This window comes from Cervus elaphus, chromosome 19 (assembly GCF_910594005.1).
Source record: "Cervus elaphus chromosome 19, mCerEla1.1, whole genome shotgun sequence".
Lineage (NCBI taxonomy): Eukaryota > Metazoa > Chordata > Mammalia > Artiodactyla > Cervidae > Cervus > Cervus elaphus.
Window position 1 is genome coordinate 47,280,468 of NC_057833.1, and position 18,767 is coordinate 47,299,234.

An 18,767-nucleotide genomic window follows, 5' to 3' on the forward strand; every position below is an offset into this window, starting at 1 on the left:
AGAGCTCTGAACAGGTAATTATTTAATGCTATTGTGGTTTATGGTAACAATTACTGATTTTTATATACTACAGACATCTCTTCTGAGGTAGGCAGGTAGGTATTACTACCCCCAAAGGTAAAAAACATGAGGCATAGGGGATTTAAGCAAGTAATGTAGGATCACACAGCCGAGGGAGGCAGACCTAGGTCATACTCCTCACATCCACTGGTTTCCCTTCCTGCTTTAGGGAGAAGATGAGGCTTCCACGCTGGAGATCAGAACTCTCGGAGGTCCCAGCAGAGGCTGAATGAGGTGAACACACTCGATGTCTGAGCACTTACTGTCATACAGGAGCAGATGTTAGTAGAAACATTAAGGTAGGCCATTAAATCAATAGTTTTTTTTTAAAATTATATTAAAAATTTATTAAAATTATTTTAAAAAACTGTATACTTTTTTAAAAATTGATCAAGTAATTGTTGGATTAGTGAAGTTCAGTCTGGGCAATTCTGTCCAAAAATTATTAAGGATTTGTGTAACTTGTATTAAGTGTCTTAATTCAAATCTTTCTTTGGGGTAAAAGTGTCCTGTGAATCAAATGGCAAGGTCCAAATACCATGATGATGATGTCACGGCTGCTTCCTCCCATCCTTGGCCTGGGAGGCCAATAGGGAAAGCTGCTTTCTTAGGCCGGCCAAGGAAATGGTAAAACAGGCAGGACACCCCACCATCACCAAGGCTCTTGAGCTGGCTGGGCTTAGTGAGTTGGGAGGGCACTGCGATATCCAGGCCGTGGGACATTGGTCAGAGCCTTCCTGGCGGAAGAGGGCCAGGGTTATTTCAGGTGACTTACTTCCAAGACATTAGAGCTTTGTGGCTTTCTAGAGGTGGCAGTGTCCTTCTACAGCTGGAGGAGCTGGAGCACAGAGGAATCGGCCTGCTCAGGATCACACATCTATCTAGTTGTTGGCAGAGCCAGGTCATTACCCAGGTGCTGACTCCACAGCCCAGCTCCTTCCAGACCCTGGATCAGAAGGGAGGCACTGTTGTCATAACCGACCTGTGATTTGTGATCTGGGAAAACCACAGAGGACGTGAGCCAGGACTTCAGCTGTTCCTGAGCTTGCACCACCTGAGAACATTCCAAGTGGGCCCAGGGCAGAGAGAGGAGGAACTGAAGTCATTTCCAGCACAGGCTCTGCCCTGTCTTCCAGTTTCCTATAGAGTCTAGTCCTGATTTCAGATGTTGACAAGGAGGAGGAAGAAAAATGAGGAGGGGGGACAGAGGAAGAGCAAGGGGACTAACGGACAAGAAGAGGGCTCTGACCAGAGATGAGAAGGCCTCAGGATTACTAGGCTATGTCTTCAGGCTTAGAAAAGGCTTACATACCAGGCTGCTGTTTTTCATGTAAGCATTGTATATCCACCTGAACATTTTTACCCGTGTGCATGTATTACTTTGATTAACAATGTAGACTAAAGCAGGAAATTCTTCCATTAGACAGGAAACTGAAGAGTGTCAGAGCACTGCCCTGGCAACTAAAGAGATTAAGATACCCAGGGAGCCAGGGGGCCCAGGGGAAAGGCAAATAGCACCTTCCATCTAGGCCAGAGTGGAGAAAATGAGCCCTTGTCTATACTGTATTCAGTACTTAAAAATCTGGATTTTACTATAAGCAAATAATATCTCAATAAAGTAGGTAGGGTTTTTTGTTGTTGTTTTTTAATGTGACGGCTGCTGCGAAGCCTGAAAGGGAATACAGGTGAAAGGATTCTGCTCAAGACCTTCCAAAAAACCTTTGACTGGGCACAGAGGGTGTGAGGGTCTCCAGGCCAGGACAGCCTCTCGGGAGGCGTCATGCAACACTCTCCCGCTAGGGGGCAGTAGTCACCAGCCGCCGCGCTCGTTCCTCAGGCCCGGGCGCGGGCAGGGACGCAGAGGGACCCCGGAGGACACAAGGTCCCCAGCGGCGCACTGAGCTCAGTCCTGGAGCCCATGAGTTGGGGTCGCTCACCCCGCGGAGAGACCGAGAGCGGCAGGTCCGGCGGGTCTCACCTTGGGGGAAGGGAGCCTGAGCTCCAGGGCACACAGTGACCTCCTCCGGCCCTGGCTGTCGGGCAGCCCTGTCCCCCACCTGCGGAATGCAGAGGACGGAAGCGGCACCCGCCCCTGGCCTGTTTTCAGGGTGCAGGACGCCGCGGCAGTGGCTGCCGAGAAGAAGCTGCGTCTGGGTGAAACCCACCCTGCGTCTCCTGAGCCGCTGCCCAACCAGGCTGGCGCAGCCTCGCCGCCGCGCCTGTCTTCCCTGACCCGCTCCACCAGCAGAGCAGGTCTTCTGAGCAGTAGCAAGCCCCACCCACAGGGAACTCAGAGATCGCCCTTTGGAATGACAAAGAAGCATGGCCTAGAACTGTTCTGCTTAATTGTCCCTCATGCTAAATAGGCAGATCGCCAGGCGTCGCCAAGGAGGGGGCTGCTAGGGGGATGAGCTGAAAAGCGCAGAGGGGAGAGACCAGCCACTGCCCACGTGCTGTGACCCAAGGGCCACCGGGGACCCTCCCCCGCCCTGGGGCGACCCCGCTCTGGGGCTCCAGCCCTCTCCACCACACCTCCGCCCCGCCTGGCGCACTGCCGGGTTTGCCCAATTCCCCGGACCAGACCGAGCGGCCGCCGCGCTGAGGACACGCCGCCGGCTCCAGCCCATTAGTCCGGGCTGCTCCCGACCCACCCCTACCCGTGGGGCTCTCGCGGGCCTGGCCGGAGGTCGCCAGCTGGGCAGGTGCAGCCGGGAGCAGCGCGCGCTCGGTGAGTCGCCCGAGCAGCTCTGGAAGAGTTGATGGGGATCAAGGGGGAAAGAGGGAAGGTCATGGAGGAAGGTGATTCTTTCCATTCCTATCTTTGCTGGCTGCCCAGAGACCAGCAGAAGCTAAGGACTCGGGAGGCAGGCTAGAGAGCTACAGCCTCCAAGGTTTTAGGGGCAAATTTCCCCAAACTGGGATTCACTGGCTCTGAGCACTGACCTACCCCAGCCTAGAGACAGGAAGCTCGCGGTGAGGTTTTCTCAGGAAGGGGAAGGGAGGCCGGGGATATCCTCCACTGTGGAGCACTAGCTCTGAACCCAGGTAGAGGCCTAGACTTATATCCTTTCCTACTACTCTGGGCTGGGCAGTTCTGTAACTTTACTGAGCCTCACTTTCCCCATCTATAAAATGGGAATATAATGCTACCTCCCAGGTTCCCTGTGAAGATGAAATCAAAAGGTGCTGTAAAACGCTGCACAGATAGGTCTGCATTTGCCAGAGAAGATTAACTATTTTTGGTCTCATGGGGTGCACTTTGGGCCAGGACTAGCCTCTCCAGGATGAGGCCAGGGTGAGGGGATGGCCTCCCTGACCAGGAATCACATGGGAACACAGACAAGAGCTCTGCTCCAGGAGACCCTGTGGCACTCTGGTTACTGGCTGTTCAGGCCTTTGCATGGCCGCACAATAGACAAGGACAGTTTTCCTTAAGGAGGGCATCCCTCACCAGACCTTCTTCTCAGACCCCTTCTCCTCAAAAAAGTGAGAACCCCTGTTGAAATTATGAACACCTGAAAACTCCCTGCTACAGAGCCAAGTTCTCATTTTGCAGGTGGGAACTGCAAGGTCAGGGATGGTTACATGATGTATGAGTTGGTAGAACTACCTTCCTCCTAGGTGGTAGAACTACTCTCTCTTATGTGTGTTTAATGCTGCGTGCTACCTTCTCTGTTAAGCAAAGGATAAATGTGGGGCCGTTTGGGCAGCCAGAGAAGAAGGCACCAGGGTCAGACTGGCATGCTCCCAGGACGGAGCGCTCTGCAGGGTTTACTGGGGCCCTCTGGGTCCAGGTGAGGATGAAATGCAGCACCAAACAGGAAAATGGACTCAGGAAAGCCACCCTCACTCTCTGCACCTGGGATGGACCCTGGAGTTTGGAACAAGGCCTTGCTCTAGAGCGACATGGTCCTGGCCAGTTTCGAGCCAGAGAAGACTATTGTTTGCCTGTTGAGCAGGGGCCCCCTTCTCCAACACTTCCTTCCACGCAGTCTTTAAAATCTGCTCCTAATACCGGATCCGAATCCGGATCCGGAGGGGGCTGACCCTTCAGCTTGCTGCCCTTTCCTGTAAACAACAATCTGGCAGTTTTGTCAGGAAGAAGTTTAAGTTGGAAGATAACATGCGATGGCTGCCATTCTGGGCCATGCTCCTCCACAGCTGCGTCCCCAGAGCAAGAGGCTGCGCATACAGAAAGGTAAGGCACCGAGATCCAGCCCCAGGTCTCTGGACTCAGCGCGAAGGACGAGTCTTTCTGCCCAACCGTCCCGTCCTCTAGCCTCCCTGTGTTGCTCTCTTCCCCAGCCACCTTCCCACTCACCGCTACGCACCCCACGACCGGCGCAGTGGTTTCTGCTTCTTTGTACCCCTGCCACTAAGATGGTCTCTCCCTGCTGCCTGCACTCGGACATCCCCTCCGCGCACACGTGCGCTGGCTACCCCTGGCCATGGATATCAGCACCCGCTCCCCTGCTCTGCAGTCGAATCTCCGCGGCCCTGGGTGCTAACCCTTTATTCCAAAGCCTCTTGTTCCCTGTCGGGCGGGCGGGCTGTGGGATTTGCAGGATTTGGACCCCCGCTGGGCAGCTCAGGGTGCTTACTAGCATAAATAAACAAGCTTGCATACTGATTGGGTTTCGGTAGTTAGTTGCCACGCCCCACGCTGTTGGCTCCGCCCCCTGGTGCTGTTGCCCTCCTGTTGTGGCCTCAGCCCCGGGAGCCAGCGCTGGATGAGCAGTGATTGTCTCCTAAAGAACTCCCACACTTGTTAAGTTCAATGCCCTGCGATGTTGCCATCCGCTCCAGGGATCTCCGACTCTATCCTTGACCCTAGCCCCGCAGTGATCCCATCCAGGTGCACTCAAGGGGCTGAGATGAATCCGAATGGATCCCAGATCTGGGGGACCTCAGACAGGACAGAGGAGCGATGAGAGGGCACAGTGCAAGGCCTGGCCCAGGATGCTGCAGAAATGGGCTAGGGAGAGCTTCTCGAGGGTCCAGACAGTTTGTTTAACCCATCTTCACGACAGCCCTGAGGTAGGGTTATACTCATTTTACAGATAAATAATAATACATTGGAGTTGAGAGATTAAGTGCTCTTTCACCATGACAGAGCAAGAATTTGACACTAGGTCGGCTCAATGCCAAAGCTTGTCTTAACCTCCATATTTTAAGGGAATCTTGAAAAGGAAGCAATGTGAGCAAGTAGAGGAGGAGACCACAGAAAAACGTCGTGTTTCTGGAGCACTGAGCTCTGTACACGAAGAGGTGAGGGGAGGCTGGAGAGGTTGCTGGGGATCTTAGAGAGCCTTGGAAGTCATAATCGAGAATGTGGACTTGGTCCGGAGGGTGGTGAGGGGCTGACCCCCCCCCTTCAGAGGTTTTATACAGGAGAATAACCGTGCTCTCTGGCTGCAGTTAGGAGGGTGGGTGCAGGTGGGGGAGGAAAAGCAGAGAAATGAGTGTGGTCTACTTTAGACCATCTTGCTTCTCAATATTTTATTATGCACACATAGAAAATGATTTGTTTTTAAGATGGAAGATGACCCTTGGGTCTCTAAACTAGTTCCCTCTCTGCTGCAGGGAACACGGGTGGAGGGGGGTAGGGCAAGTCATGGGGAAATGGTATGTTCTTTTTGGCTGCCCTGTGTTTGAGGGAAATGCAGAAGTCTAACAGAAAGTGGATTAGGTTTCTGGAGTCAAACAGACTGGGTCCAACTCCTACTTGCATCAACCTACTCAATTGGTTGCCTTGAGTAAAATAACTTAATCTCTCTAAACCTATTCTTTCATCTATAAGATAGGGATGAGAATAGAATTTTAGGGTTGTGATTAGAGTAAACTGAGATAACGTACTGTGCCTGGAGCATGAAAGTCGCTCAGTCTGACTCTTTGTGACCCTATGGAATAGTCCATGGAATTCTCCAAGTCAGAATACCGGAGTGGGTAGCCATTCCCTTCTCCAGAGGATCTTCCCAACTCAGACATCAAACCCAGGTTTCCCACATTGCAGGTGGATTCTTTACCAGCTGAACCACCAGGGAAGCCCAAGAATACTGGAGTGGGTAGCCTATCCTTTCTCCAGTGGATCTTCCCAACTCAGGAATCAAACCAGGGTCTCCTGCATTGCAGGCAGATTCTTTACCAGCTGAGCTACCAGGGAAGCCCCTGTCTGGAGCATAAGTATCTTAAAATGGCAATTATATTGTTATTTTTATTTATTATTATCAGTAAATCTGAAGCTCAGGAAAAATAATTTCTGAAGTCATCAAAAGGAAATGGAAATCATGAAAATAAATGAGATGCCCCAAAGAGTGCAGATGATGAGGAGGAAGTACTGAGTGGACAGTTGTGGACAGAGGAAGAGGCGCCCAAGAAGAAATGGTCAGAAGAAAAGAAGGAAAGCCATCAATCAGAGCCTGGTGTCATAGAAGCCACATACATGGCGTAGCTACACAGCCAATCCTCTGTCTCACTTACTTCCTTCTAACAGAACATGATGTTGTCAGGGTATAAGCCCTCTTCTCTGGATGTCTGTGTGCCTTAAAGGAGGCAGCCAAGTGCCCCAACTTCAAACCAAGAAATGGGTCCTCACTGGAAATCCCATTTCCCTTGCCACTGATTGGTTTAGGAAGGTGTATCTCATACCCTTCCGGCCAATGGGACTTAATGAAAAGTCAGGTGGGGGACATCTAGAAACGATTCCCTTGATTTAAGGAGATGTACATGCAAATCAAAACCATAATAAATACCAGTTCACATCCACTAGGATGACTAGAATTAAAAAGTCAGATAGCAACAAATGTTGGTCATGATATAGGAAGTTTAGAGTCCATACTGCTGGTGGGAAGCCACTTGCAAAGCAACCTGGCTGTTCATCAAATGACTAAACACAAAATTACCACATGACCCAGCAGTTCCACTCTTAGGTATATGCCAAGGGAAATGAAAATGTGTTTCCACTCAGAACCTCCTAAGCAAGTGCTTATAGCAGCATTATTCATGATATCTAGAAGGTTCAACTCAAATATTCATCAACAGATGAGTGGATACACAAATGTGGTATATCCATATAATAGAATAGCACTTAGCCACAAAAAAAGAAATCAGTACTGATATCTGCTACAACATGGATGAACCTTGGAAACATTCTAAATGAGAGAAGTCAGCCACCAAAGACCTCATACTCTATGACTCCATTCATATGAAAGTCCAGAACAGGAAATCTATAGAGACAGAAAATAGACTAGTAGTTGCTTAGGGCTGGGGTGGTAAGCAGGGGAATGGGCTATGAGGTTTCTTCTGGGAGGTAAATATTCTGAAGATGATAATGATTACACATATCTGTGAATATACTAAAATCACTGAACTGTATACATTAAATGAATTGTATGCATGTTAGTTGTATGTCAATAAAACTATTTTAAAAGAAGCAACAACAAAAAAAGACATACATAAAAAACACAGACTCTTCTCCACTATGTCTTGTTTAGATAGGATGGCTGGAAGGGTACCAGCCATCTTGCTGCCTGCGTGAGGATGATGTCTACACAATAAGAAAGGCAGAATCACAAAGATCACCAAGAAGCCCAAAGGAACCTTGGCAGCAGCAAACCCTGCTCATCTTGTTATGTGATGTGATGAATTGTTTACACCATTTTGAGTCACAGTTTTTGTTTATATTCTCCAGCAATCGTGTACTTTAATCCCCAAGGAGTTTCATATAGGAAAACAGTTGCTTAAGAAAACTTCAGAGGTGCTGGATGGTCAGGCTCAAGCTGACCCTCCAGGAATGTCTCATAGAAGCTGCAAAACTGACCCACTGTTGGAGCTACTATTTTGTCCCCCTCTGTCAGGAGGGTGGGACACAGGAAGCCACCCCGGCAACGATTAAGTTCAAGGACACAGTGCAAACACAACATTGTAAGTCAACTATACCCCAATAAATTTTTTTTTAAAATAAACACAATGTATTGCTTATGACCTCAGAACCAGCAATGTGGTTGTGACCTCATAACCCAAAGATCTTTGCTCCCTGTCAGCACCTACGAAGCTGGTAAATGAAACTGGAATACTGATTGAGAAAACTTACCCACCTCCTTGATCTTACCACCAGAAGCAAGCAAGGCAGCAGGAGGATAGCCTTCACTTGACTTCCACCTTCTGGATATCTCCCATCTAAGGACCAACTCCTACTTCCATCTCAGATCTCTCCTCTGAAGTCATTTTTCCTTCGGCCTGATATATATTTGTGTATACGTCTACATGTGTGTATATATATGTATGTCTCCTTTCAAATGTTCTAGGATCTGCTTGTGAAGGTCTTTCAATTCTGGTTTACCTGAAAATACCTTTGTTTTGTCCTCATTCTTGAATTTTTTTCCCTAGACAAAGAAGATAGACTGATAGTTATTTTCTCCTCTTTTTTCTTTTATCTATTTGCTTTAGTTCTTGGGGGAAGGAAGGCAACATACATCTGGACAATTTGACTGTTCCCTTTCCCCACAGGGTGGACCAGATTGTGAGGTGGAGCCTAGGGACCAGAAGGTCTTCCAACACAGACACAGCAGATGAAATCACAATGATGGGACATGTGGTCAAGGGGGAAAAGCAGGTGAGTGTGGGATGGAGTTTCACTGGTGTGGCAGAGCTGGTCATTGGCCAAGAAGCTCTGGGTGGTCTCAGGATAAGCACAGGCGGAGGTGCACATCTCAGAGCCACAGCCCAGGAGAATACGTACCTGGCCCTGGGAAGGCACAAGCAGTGCCCACACGGCCCCTGCCTGACCGACCTGTGGCTATTTTCTTTCAGCATATAAATATTCTCTTTCACGAAGGCCTGCTGCCTACAGCCACTTCTGATACCAAGTGGCCAGAGTTCAGTATGGGAAATAGAAGCCAATAGAAAGAGAATCTAAATAGGCAGTTAGGTACTAAAAATCATAGGTGCACTCGAAGAATAGGCTGTAGTTTGGGCTGCCAGGAAAGACTCTGAACACCCAGAAATAACTCTCTGGAGGAGGCACCATTTGTGTGACAGACAAGCATAAAGGCCACCTCAGAACTCTGTTGAACTTACAGCGATGTTAGAATGCTGCCGTAACTGCCGTTACACCCAAAGCTGGGCTGGACACTGAAGAGCTGAAGCTGCTGCAGGAAAACCCTATGTCTGCATAATCTTGTTTGCCAGGAGAAAGCACTGAAAACTACAGAAACATGGCCTGTTTCACTTCTGCTTTCTTCATTTTTTTTTTAATTGGAGAATAATTGCTTTGCAACATTGTGTTGGTTTCTGCTGTCCAACAAAGTGAATCAGCTACAGGTATACATATATCCCCTCCCTCTTTTTTCCTTTGGCTCCACTGTGTGGTTTGCGGAACTTCCCTGACTGGGGTGGAAACTGCGCCCCTTGCAGTAGAAGTGTGAAGTCTTAACCATCAGACCGCGAGGAAAGTCTGACATCTGCTTTCTAAATTCTTAAAACCTAACTTGCAAAACCCAACTTCAAGGGAATCTACAAAATGTAGCTTTGGGTTTCCCAGCCTTTCACGATGTCAGAGGATCCTCTAGAAGGAGATAGGAATCCCTGTTGTCAAATGGCAGGCGATGTAGGGGCCTGCAATGCCACCTAATTGGGTTAATTGGATTTGACAATTAGAAAATCAGGTGGCTCTTGAGAGGACTGTGTCAGGACAGCGGTGGTGAGAAAAGCCAGACTCTATGGTGAAGGAAAGTTAACATGACATGAGCACTGAATTCAGCAAATGTGGATGGTTTGAGGTTTCCTATGAAGGGAAGAGGAGATGGAGGAAGTAGATAGAGTGCACATCCAGTTTCAGGGAGAGTTTTAGTTGCTTGTTTCAGTAAGAATGGTAGAGAATCAAACACATTTATGGATGGAAAGGAAGGTGCCAGCTGAAGAGAGCAGAGGGAGCAAATAGATACATGATGGTTGGAGAGCTTGCAGCTGGTGGAAGGGGATGCTCTTGTTGTATGGAAAGACACTTGGATATTTTGCTAAGGGACAAAAGCATGTGTATTATAAAGCAAACATTGTAGGATTCTTTCCTGTTTTAAAAGTATATTAGGTACATTGAAAACACTCACTTAATTGTTAGATAACCCTCATAGAGACCAAAATCAGTTTTGGCAAGGCTGAACCACGGAGATGGAGCAGCCCCAGCCAGTGGCATCAGCTTGGGCAGAATAAGAGTGGGCGAGGGTGGGGTGGAGGACAGCAGACTTCTGCAGGCCGTGTGGCCACAGGCTGGCTTGCTCCGTAGGCCTCGTGCTCGTGTTGTGATCCCAGCTCACCTTCCCTCCCACGCGCTGAGAAGCAATCAGCCAGCAGTTGTTCCTGAACCAGCCTCAGAGGCCTAGACATAGCATCTCCCCATTGCATCCAGCCTCAACTGCTGTGGAGCCATTCAGGCTCCCCATAGTCATCTGGGGCCACATCCTAAAGAGCACTGACGTGACTGCTGTCCAGTCCTCTTGTGTTGGCTTCCCTGGCGACTCAGACAGTAAAGCGTCTGTCTGCAATGCAGGAGACCCAGGTTTGATCCCTGGGTGGGGAAGATTCCCTGGAGAAGGAAATGGCAACCCACCCCAGTACTCTTGCCTAGAAAATCCCAGGGAGGGAAGAACCTGGTAGGCTACAGTCCATGGGGTCGCAAAGAGTTGGACACAACTGAGTGACTTCACTTTCACTTTCCTCTCGTGTTTCCTGTTCCCCCACCCCAAATCATGATCACAAAGATTCACTGACCAAGGCTGACATGTAAGTACATGACTTCCTTGAAAATAACTTGAAATGGCTTTAACTTAGCTTTACTCGAACTTGTCTTATCCCTCAACATGGCTATTTCTTTTCTTTTTTTTTTAATTGAAGTATATTGATATACAGTAGTGTGTTAGTTTCAGGTACAGCAAATTGCATCACATAAATATACTTTTTATTTCAGATTATTGCCCACTATAGGTCATTACAAGATGTTAAATATAGTTCCCTGTGTTATATACTTAATCCTCTTTGCTCATCTATTTTATGCTTATAAGTTTATATATGTTAATCCCAGATTCCTAATTTATCCCCCTCCCTTTCCCCTTTGGTAATTGTAAGTTTGTCTTCCATGTCTGTGAATCTGTTTTGTATATAGATTCGTTTGTATTATTTTTTGGATTCCACATATAAGTGATATCATATAATATCTGAATCTGCTCAGAATGATGTTCTCTAGGTCCATTAATGTTGCTGCAAATGGCAATATTTCATTTTTTATGGCTAATATTCCATTGTTTATTTATACCACATCTTTATCCATTCATCTGTTGATGGACACTTAGGTTGCTTACATGTCTTGACTATTATAAATAGTACTGCTACAAACATTGAAGTGCATGTGTCTTTTTTAGAGTTTTCATCTCTTCTGGATAAATGCCCTGGAATGGGATTGCTGGATCATTGGTAGCTTTATTTTTCATTTTTTAAGTCACCTCCATATTGTTCTCCATAGTGGCTGCACTAATTTACATCCCCACAAACAGTGTAAGAGGGTTCCCTCTTCTCCACATCCTCACCATCATTTATCATTTGTAGACGTTTGGTGATGGCCATTCTGACTGCTGTGACATGGTACTTCATTGTGGTTTTGTGGTTTAATAATTAGCAATGTTGGGCGTTTTCTCATATGCCTGTTGGCAATCTGTATGTCTTCTTTGGGGAAATGTCTATTTAGGTCTTCTGCCCATTTTTTAGATGAGTTGTTTGTTCTTTTGACATTGAGTTTATGAGCTGTTTGTATATGTTGGATACTAACACCTTGTTGCTCACATCATTTACAAAGCTTTCTCCCACTCTAGGTTGGCTTTTCCTAGTTTCCTTTGCTGTATGGAAAGCTTGTAAAGTTTGGTTAGAGACTAAGTTAAGAAAACATTGATACAATTTACATCAGAGAATGTTTTGCCTAAGTTCTCTTCTAGGAGTTTATGATGTCATGTCTCATATTTAAATCTTTAAGCCATTTTGAGTTTATTTTTGTGTCTAGTATGAGGATGTGTTCTAACTTCATTGATTTGAATGAAGCTGTCCCAACTTTCCCAACACCACTTGCTTAAGAGACTATCTTTTCTCCATTGTATATTCTTACATCCTTTGTCAATGATTAATTGACCATAGGTGTTGGGTTTATTTCTAGGCTTTCTATTCTGTTCCATTGATCTATATATCTGTTTTTTTGTGCCAATACCAGTCTGTTTTGATTATGCAGCTTTGTACCATTATCTGAAGTCTTGGAGGATTATGCCTTCAGCTTTGTTCTTTCTCCTCACGATTGCTGTGGCGATTCTGGGTCTACTGCAGTTCCATATACATTTGAGGATTATTTGTTCTGATTTTGTGAAAAATGTCATAGGTATTGTGATAGGGATCACCTTAAATCTGTGAATTGTTTTCTGTAGTATGGAACATGATTATTTCTTGTGCTAACCTAATATATATACATGTATATATATACATAGATACATATCTATATACACACACACACACACATACATACACACACATAAATATGCTGTGTTGTGCTACTGAAGCCACTTCAGTCGTGTCTGACTCTTGCAATCCCACGGACTGTAGCCTGTCAGGCTCCTCTGTCCATGGGGATTCTCCAGGCAAGAATACTGGAGTGGGTTGCCATGCCCTCCTCTAGGGGATCTTCCTGACCCAGGGATCAAACCCTTGTTTTTTACATTTCCTGTATTGGTAGGCAGGTTCTTTACCACTAGCACCACCTGGGAAGCCCCCACATATATCTAATATCTTGTATTATTATTTTATGTGCATTGTAAGTGTGGGGTCATTTTTAATCACACTATTGGCTCCAGGTTTTTTGTCTTTGGGTGGAAGTAGTGCCTAATCATGTGAATTCAGGCTGAAAACCTATATGAGGGTAGGATCAGGAATGCAGATTCTCATTGGGGTGGGAAGATCCCCCACCCCAATTTGATTAGCATCAGAATCCAAGAAAGGCAGTTTCCCTGAGAATTTGGACCCACTCAAAAACTTTAAATGTTGGAGTTATCAGATTAGCATATCAAATAAGTTTCCTTAATATAATAAATAAAAGAGAACCTTGAAAATATGACAGAAGACCAAGCAGGTGTGGAATAAAATCAAACAACTACTAGAAGTGAAAATTTTAAATTTAAAATTCAATAGGTTTAACAGCTGATTAGATACAGCTGACAGGATGATTAGGGATATGGAAGATAGAAGAACTTACCTGAACTATAACCCAGAGAGGCAGAGAGATGAAAAATATAAACTAGAGCTCTAAAAGACACAGAAGATAGACCAAGAAGGTGTATCATATATTCAATCATAATTCTAGAAAGAGAATAAAGATGAGGGAAGAGGCAATATTTGAAAATACAGTACAGAACTGCTTTCTATAGATGACGAAGGACCCTAATCCAGAGTCAAGGAGCCAAAAAAATTCCAACTATGATTTAAAAAAATGCACACTCAGAATCATCATAGTAGAATTGTAGAACACTATATTAAATATTAAGACATTAAATAATATACTGCATTTTATAACATAATGGAAGTTGAATATAACTTTCAAAGTGTTAGAGAAAAAGGAATGAGGGAAATAAAAGCCAATCCAAAAGAAGGCAAGAAAAGAGAGAGAAACAAAAGATAGAAAGGCATGAAAAAAGAAAACACAGTGTAAGACGGAAAAAATAAATATATCAATAATTGCACTAAATTTAAATATTTTGACATAAAACTGCATTTTAAAAACAAACATTGTCAGACTGAGTAAACAAAATCCAGCTATTTGTTCTTTACAACAGACATACATTTTTAAAACGTATAGAAAATTTGAAAGTAAAAATGGTGGGAAATGATGTACTATGTAAATACTAAATAAAAGGAAGATCATATAGCTATATAAGACAAAATCTTTTAAGGGAAAATGTTTTTTAAATAATTTAATTAATTTATTTATTTGTCTGTGCTTGGTCTTCACTTCTGCATGGGCTTTTCTCCAGTTGTGAGTGGAGGCTCCTCTCTAGCTGTGGTGCAAGGGCTTCTCACTGCAGTGGCTTCTCTTGTTCCAGAGCACAGGCCCGAGGGTGCTCAGGCTTCAGTACTTTCAGCATGTGGGCTCACTAGTTGTGACTCCCAGGCTCCAGAGCACAGGCTCAATAGTTGTGGCTCACAGGCTTAGTTATTCTGTGGTATGTGGGATCTTCCTAAATCAGGAATCGAACCCATGTCTCCTGCATTGGCAGGCGGATTCTTTAGCACTGAGCCATCAGGAAACCCCAAAGGAAAATATCTAAAGGGGAAAAAGTTACTAGAAATAAAAAGATGACTGTATAATGATAAAATAGTCAATTTTCCAATAAGAATAACAGTTTTAAGCTTCTGTAAAACTAATTCTATAGCTTGAAAAATGAGCTGAAATGACAAAATTACATGGAAAATTTGGCAAGATCACCATCTCATGAGCTATTTCAATACACATTTCTGTGATATTCAGAATAATCAGTAGAAAATAATTAAGGATATAAAAGATTTGAGCAACACAGTTAACAAGCATGTAGAACTCTATATTAAATAACTACAGAATATATGGTGTTTTGAAGCATCTGTGGAATATCTACAAAAATGGACCATTAAAAATTAAATGCTGTGGGGTGAGTGCATGGATGAATAGGCAGAGCACAGTTTTTTTAGGGTAGTGAAAATACTCTATTTAATACTATAATAGTAGATACATGTCATTAAACATTTGTCCAAACCTGTAGAATGTACAACACAGAGAGTAAACAGTAATGGAGACTTAGACTTTGGATGATATGATGGGTGGATGTAGGTTCATCAGTTATAACAAATGTACTACTCTGGTGGGGGATAGTGGGAGAGGCTATGCATTTATAGGGGTTGGGTATACATGGGAAACCTCAATACCTTCTTCTCAATTTTGCAGTGAATCTAAAACTGCTGTTGAAAAATTAAATAAAGTCTGGGGATTTCTCTGGTGATCCAGTGGCTAAGACTCTGTGCTCCCAATGCAGAGGGCCCAAGTTTAATCCCTGGTCATGGAACTAGATCCCACATACCATAACTAAAGATCCCACATGCCGCAACTAAGGCCCAGTGCAGCCAAATAAATAAATAAGTATTATAAAATAAATAAAAATAAAGTCTTAATCAAAAACTCAAATGCTTCAACCATAAACCATTAGTTGAAGAAGAAATTACAATGGAATTAGAAAATATTTAGAATCAAAAGCTGATGAAAATATTATATAACAAAACATGTGGGATGCAGTTAATATAGTATTTAGAGAAAATGTATAACCATAAATATTTCTCATAAGAAAATAAGCTCAAAAACAAATGAGCTCAAAAGTCTCAAAATTAATGAGCTAAGTGTCCATATCAAAATAATACCCAAAAAAGTAAAAGGGAGATAAAACTACATATAAGAAAAAATTAATTTAAAAAAGATGAACAAGCCAGAATTTGACTTTTCAAAAATATTCATAACATTGACAAAATTCTGGTGAAAATGATTAAGAGATAAAAAAGGAAGGCACAGATAATCAATATTAGGAATAGCACAAAAGGATATTTGTCATGCAATAAATATAAATCTATATATAAAGAATTCCTATACATGGTAAGAAGAAGACAGCCAATGGTTCAAAAGGAATTCCATAGAAGGAACACCTTTTCACAAACATTTGAAAAGGTGTTGAGGACTCCCCTAGTGGTCCTGTGATTAGAACTCTGCTTTTCCACTGCAGTGGGCACATGCTTGATCCCTGGTCAGGGAACTAAGATCCTGTGTCGGCAAAAGAGAAGAGGTTAGTAATCAGGGAAATAGATGCTAATACCTACAAGATTCATAAAATGAAACATCAGACAATACAAAGTATAAATGGGCATTACGAAACAGGGGCTCTCCACTATCTGTTAAGCGGCAGTGACCTTTGGGGAAGTTAGCCTTGTTTGATGAAGCTAAAAGTGTGCATACCCATATATATATTTTGCCTAAAACATTATGTTTTTCTTAATCTTACTGAAAATATTATTTCTTTTCTGAATTCTTTCTTCCTTTAACTACAACATCTTCACTTTAACATAAAATTTATCCTTCTTATTTTCTCATGATAATGAAGTTTGACTTTTTCAGTGGAGATTTAGTCCCTCATCTAGTTGATCTTAAACATTTTAGTATCAAGATTGTATTAAAAATATACTGAGGACCCCCAAAGAGCTTTTTATGTCAAGTATAGCTATTGCCATTTACCATATTAGAAATTAAAACTGAGAAATTTTTTTTAAGATAAAGTATGCATACCTTATGGCTCAGAGATTCCAATTCTAGGTATGTACTTCAGAGAACTCTTGAATAAGACTCTTATAGCAGTGTTATTAAGAACAAAAAAGAAAAAGCTTGTAACCCCCTGGCAATAACCTAGCTGGTAAATAACAGTAGAAGGGTAAGCTTTAGTATATTCACCAGTGGAATAAATATAGCAATGATAGGAACTGCAGCTACAGAGAACAACCTGGTGAATACCATTATCAAATGTTGAATAAAAAAAGCAAGTCATTAATGAGTTACATGAAGAATTACTAAAATTCAAACACAGTTATAAACACTGAATTATTTACAGTGTGATGGTCAGTTTTTTTGTGTCCACTTGGCTAGGCTAGAGTTCCAAGTTATTCAATCAAACACTAAGTGTTGCTGTGAAGGTATCTTATAGATGCATAAAAGCCCATTATCAGTTGATTTTAAGTAAGGGGGATTATTTCAATAATAATCTGTGCAGACCTGATGCAATCAGTTGAAAGCCTTCAGAGCAGAACCAAGGTTTTCCTGAATAAGAAGAAACTCTCCACAGTGGACTGCAGCTTCAACTTCTGCCCAAAAGTTGCAGCCTGCCTTTCCTAATAGCCTGCCCTACAGATTTCAGACTTGCCTAGCCAGCCCCACAAATCCATAAGCCAATTCATTGCAATAAATCTTAAGACTGGTCTCCTACTGATTCTTTTTCTCTGGTTGACCCTTGACTTTTGGATTTTGGTACTGGAGGTGGTTCTGGAGAAACAGAACTTTTTTTTTTTATAATTTATTTATTTGGCTACATTGGGTCTTAGTTGTGGCAGAGGAGATCTTTTCAGTTCAGTTCAGTCCCACTCTTTGTGACCCCATGGACTGCAGCATGCCAGGCTTCCTTGTCCATCACCAACTCCCGGAGCTTGCTCAAACTCATGTCCAACAAGTCAGTGATGCCATCCAACCATCTCATCCTCTGTCATCCCCTTCTCTTCCTGCCTTCAATCTTTCCCAGAATCAGGGTCTTTTCAAATGAGTCAGTTCTTTATATCAGGTTGCCAAATTATTGGAGCTTCACCTTCAGCATCAGACCTTCCAATGAATATTCAGGACTGATTTCCTTTAGGATTGACTGGTTTGATCTCCTTGCAATCCAAGGGACTCACAAGAGTCTTCTCCAACACCACAGTTCAAAGCATCAATTCTTTGGCGCTCAGCCTTCTTTATGGTCCAACTCTCACATCCATACATGACTACTGGAAAAAACCATAGCTTAGAGCTTTGTCAGTAAAGTAATGTCTCTGCTTTTTAATACACTGTCTAAGTTTGTCATAGCCTTTCTTTCAAAGAGCAAGCATCTTTTAATTTCACGGCTGCAGTCACCATCTGCAGTGATGTTAGGGCCCAAGAAAATAAAGTCTGTCACTGTTTCCATTGTTTCCCCATCTATTTACCATGAAGTGATGGGACCAGATACCAGGATGTGAACTCTTGAGTTGCAGCATGTGGGATTTAGTTCCCACCAGGAAATTACCCTAGAGGAACAGAATCTTAAGGATGAATTCTCTGAATACATCCTGGATTTTCTGGAACTGGATCTGTGGTCTGATTAGAGTTCAAGGCACTAATGACTCTCTTTCACATAGTAAAGAGGGTACTGGTAGTCCATGGAGGGATGATATTAGAGACATGAAAAATATTGCTGTTGGATACTCCAGGCAAGGTTTTGAGTGATGTTCAAACGTTTTAGTTAAACTGAATAGTATAATGAGAGTGCCTGGTAGTTCCTAACTGTGCTGGACAAAGTGGGAAAAGAAAAGGATGAGCTCATGACTTCAAATTCCCAGCTCAAGATCCTCATAAAATGACCCCAAAACTTGCTGAAAAACAAACCCAGTATCTCACCCAGTGAGTGGCTGAGTTACAAGGCAAATTAAATTCCCAGTTTCAATGGTATCTACTGTTAAAAGGAGGGCATTGACTGGGAAGAGATGGAATACTGTATGTTGGGATGAGAACAAATTGCAAGACCCTGACAAGAGATAGGGATGTTGAGTCCCTGAATTCTGATGAGACTATTTGACCAGGCTTCCCTAGTGGCTCAGACGGTAAAGCATCTGCCTACGATGTGGGAGACCCGGGTTCGATCCCTGGGTTGGGAAGATCTTCTGGAGAAGGAAATGGCAACCCACTCCAGTATTCTTGCCTGGAGAATCCCATGGACGGAGGAGCTTGGTAGGCTACAGTCCACGGGGTCGCAAAGAGTCGGACACAACTGAGCGACTTGACTTGACTTCACTTCACTTCTAAGGCATCTGAGGGGATTAACTCTGCATTGAAAACT

The 18,767-nt window shown here is 43.8% G+C and overlaps 1 protein-coding gene across 1 annotated transcript; it reads left to right on the top strand.

Moving 5' to 3' along the window:
- The first annotated feature begins 2,415 nt into the window (after positions 1-2,415).
- LOC122675218 lies at positions 2,416-5,360 on the top strand. The gene is made up of 4 exons (XM_043873646.1): positions 2,416-2,433; positions 2,464-2,788; positions 4,150-4,258; positions 4,366-5,360. The coding sequence occupies exons 1-4, from the start codon at positions 2,416-2,418 to the stop codon at positions 4,667-4,669; spliced, it is 756 nt and encodes a 251-aa protein (XP_043729581.1). The 3' UTR covers positions 4,670-5,360.
- Positions 5,361-18,767: the final 13,407 nt, after the last annotated feature.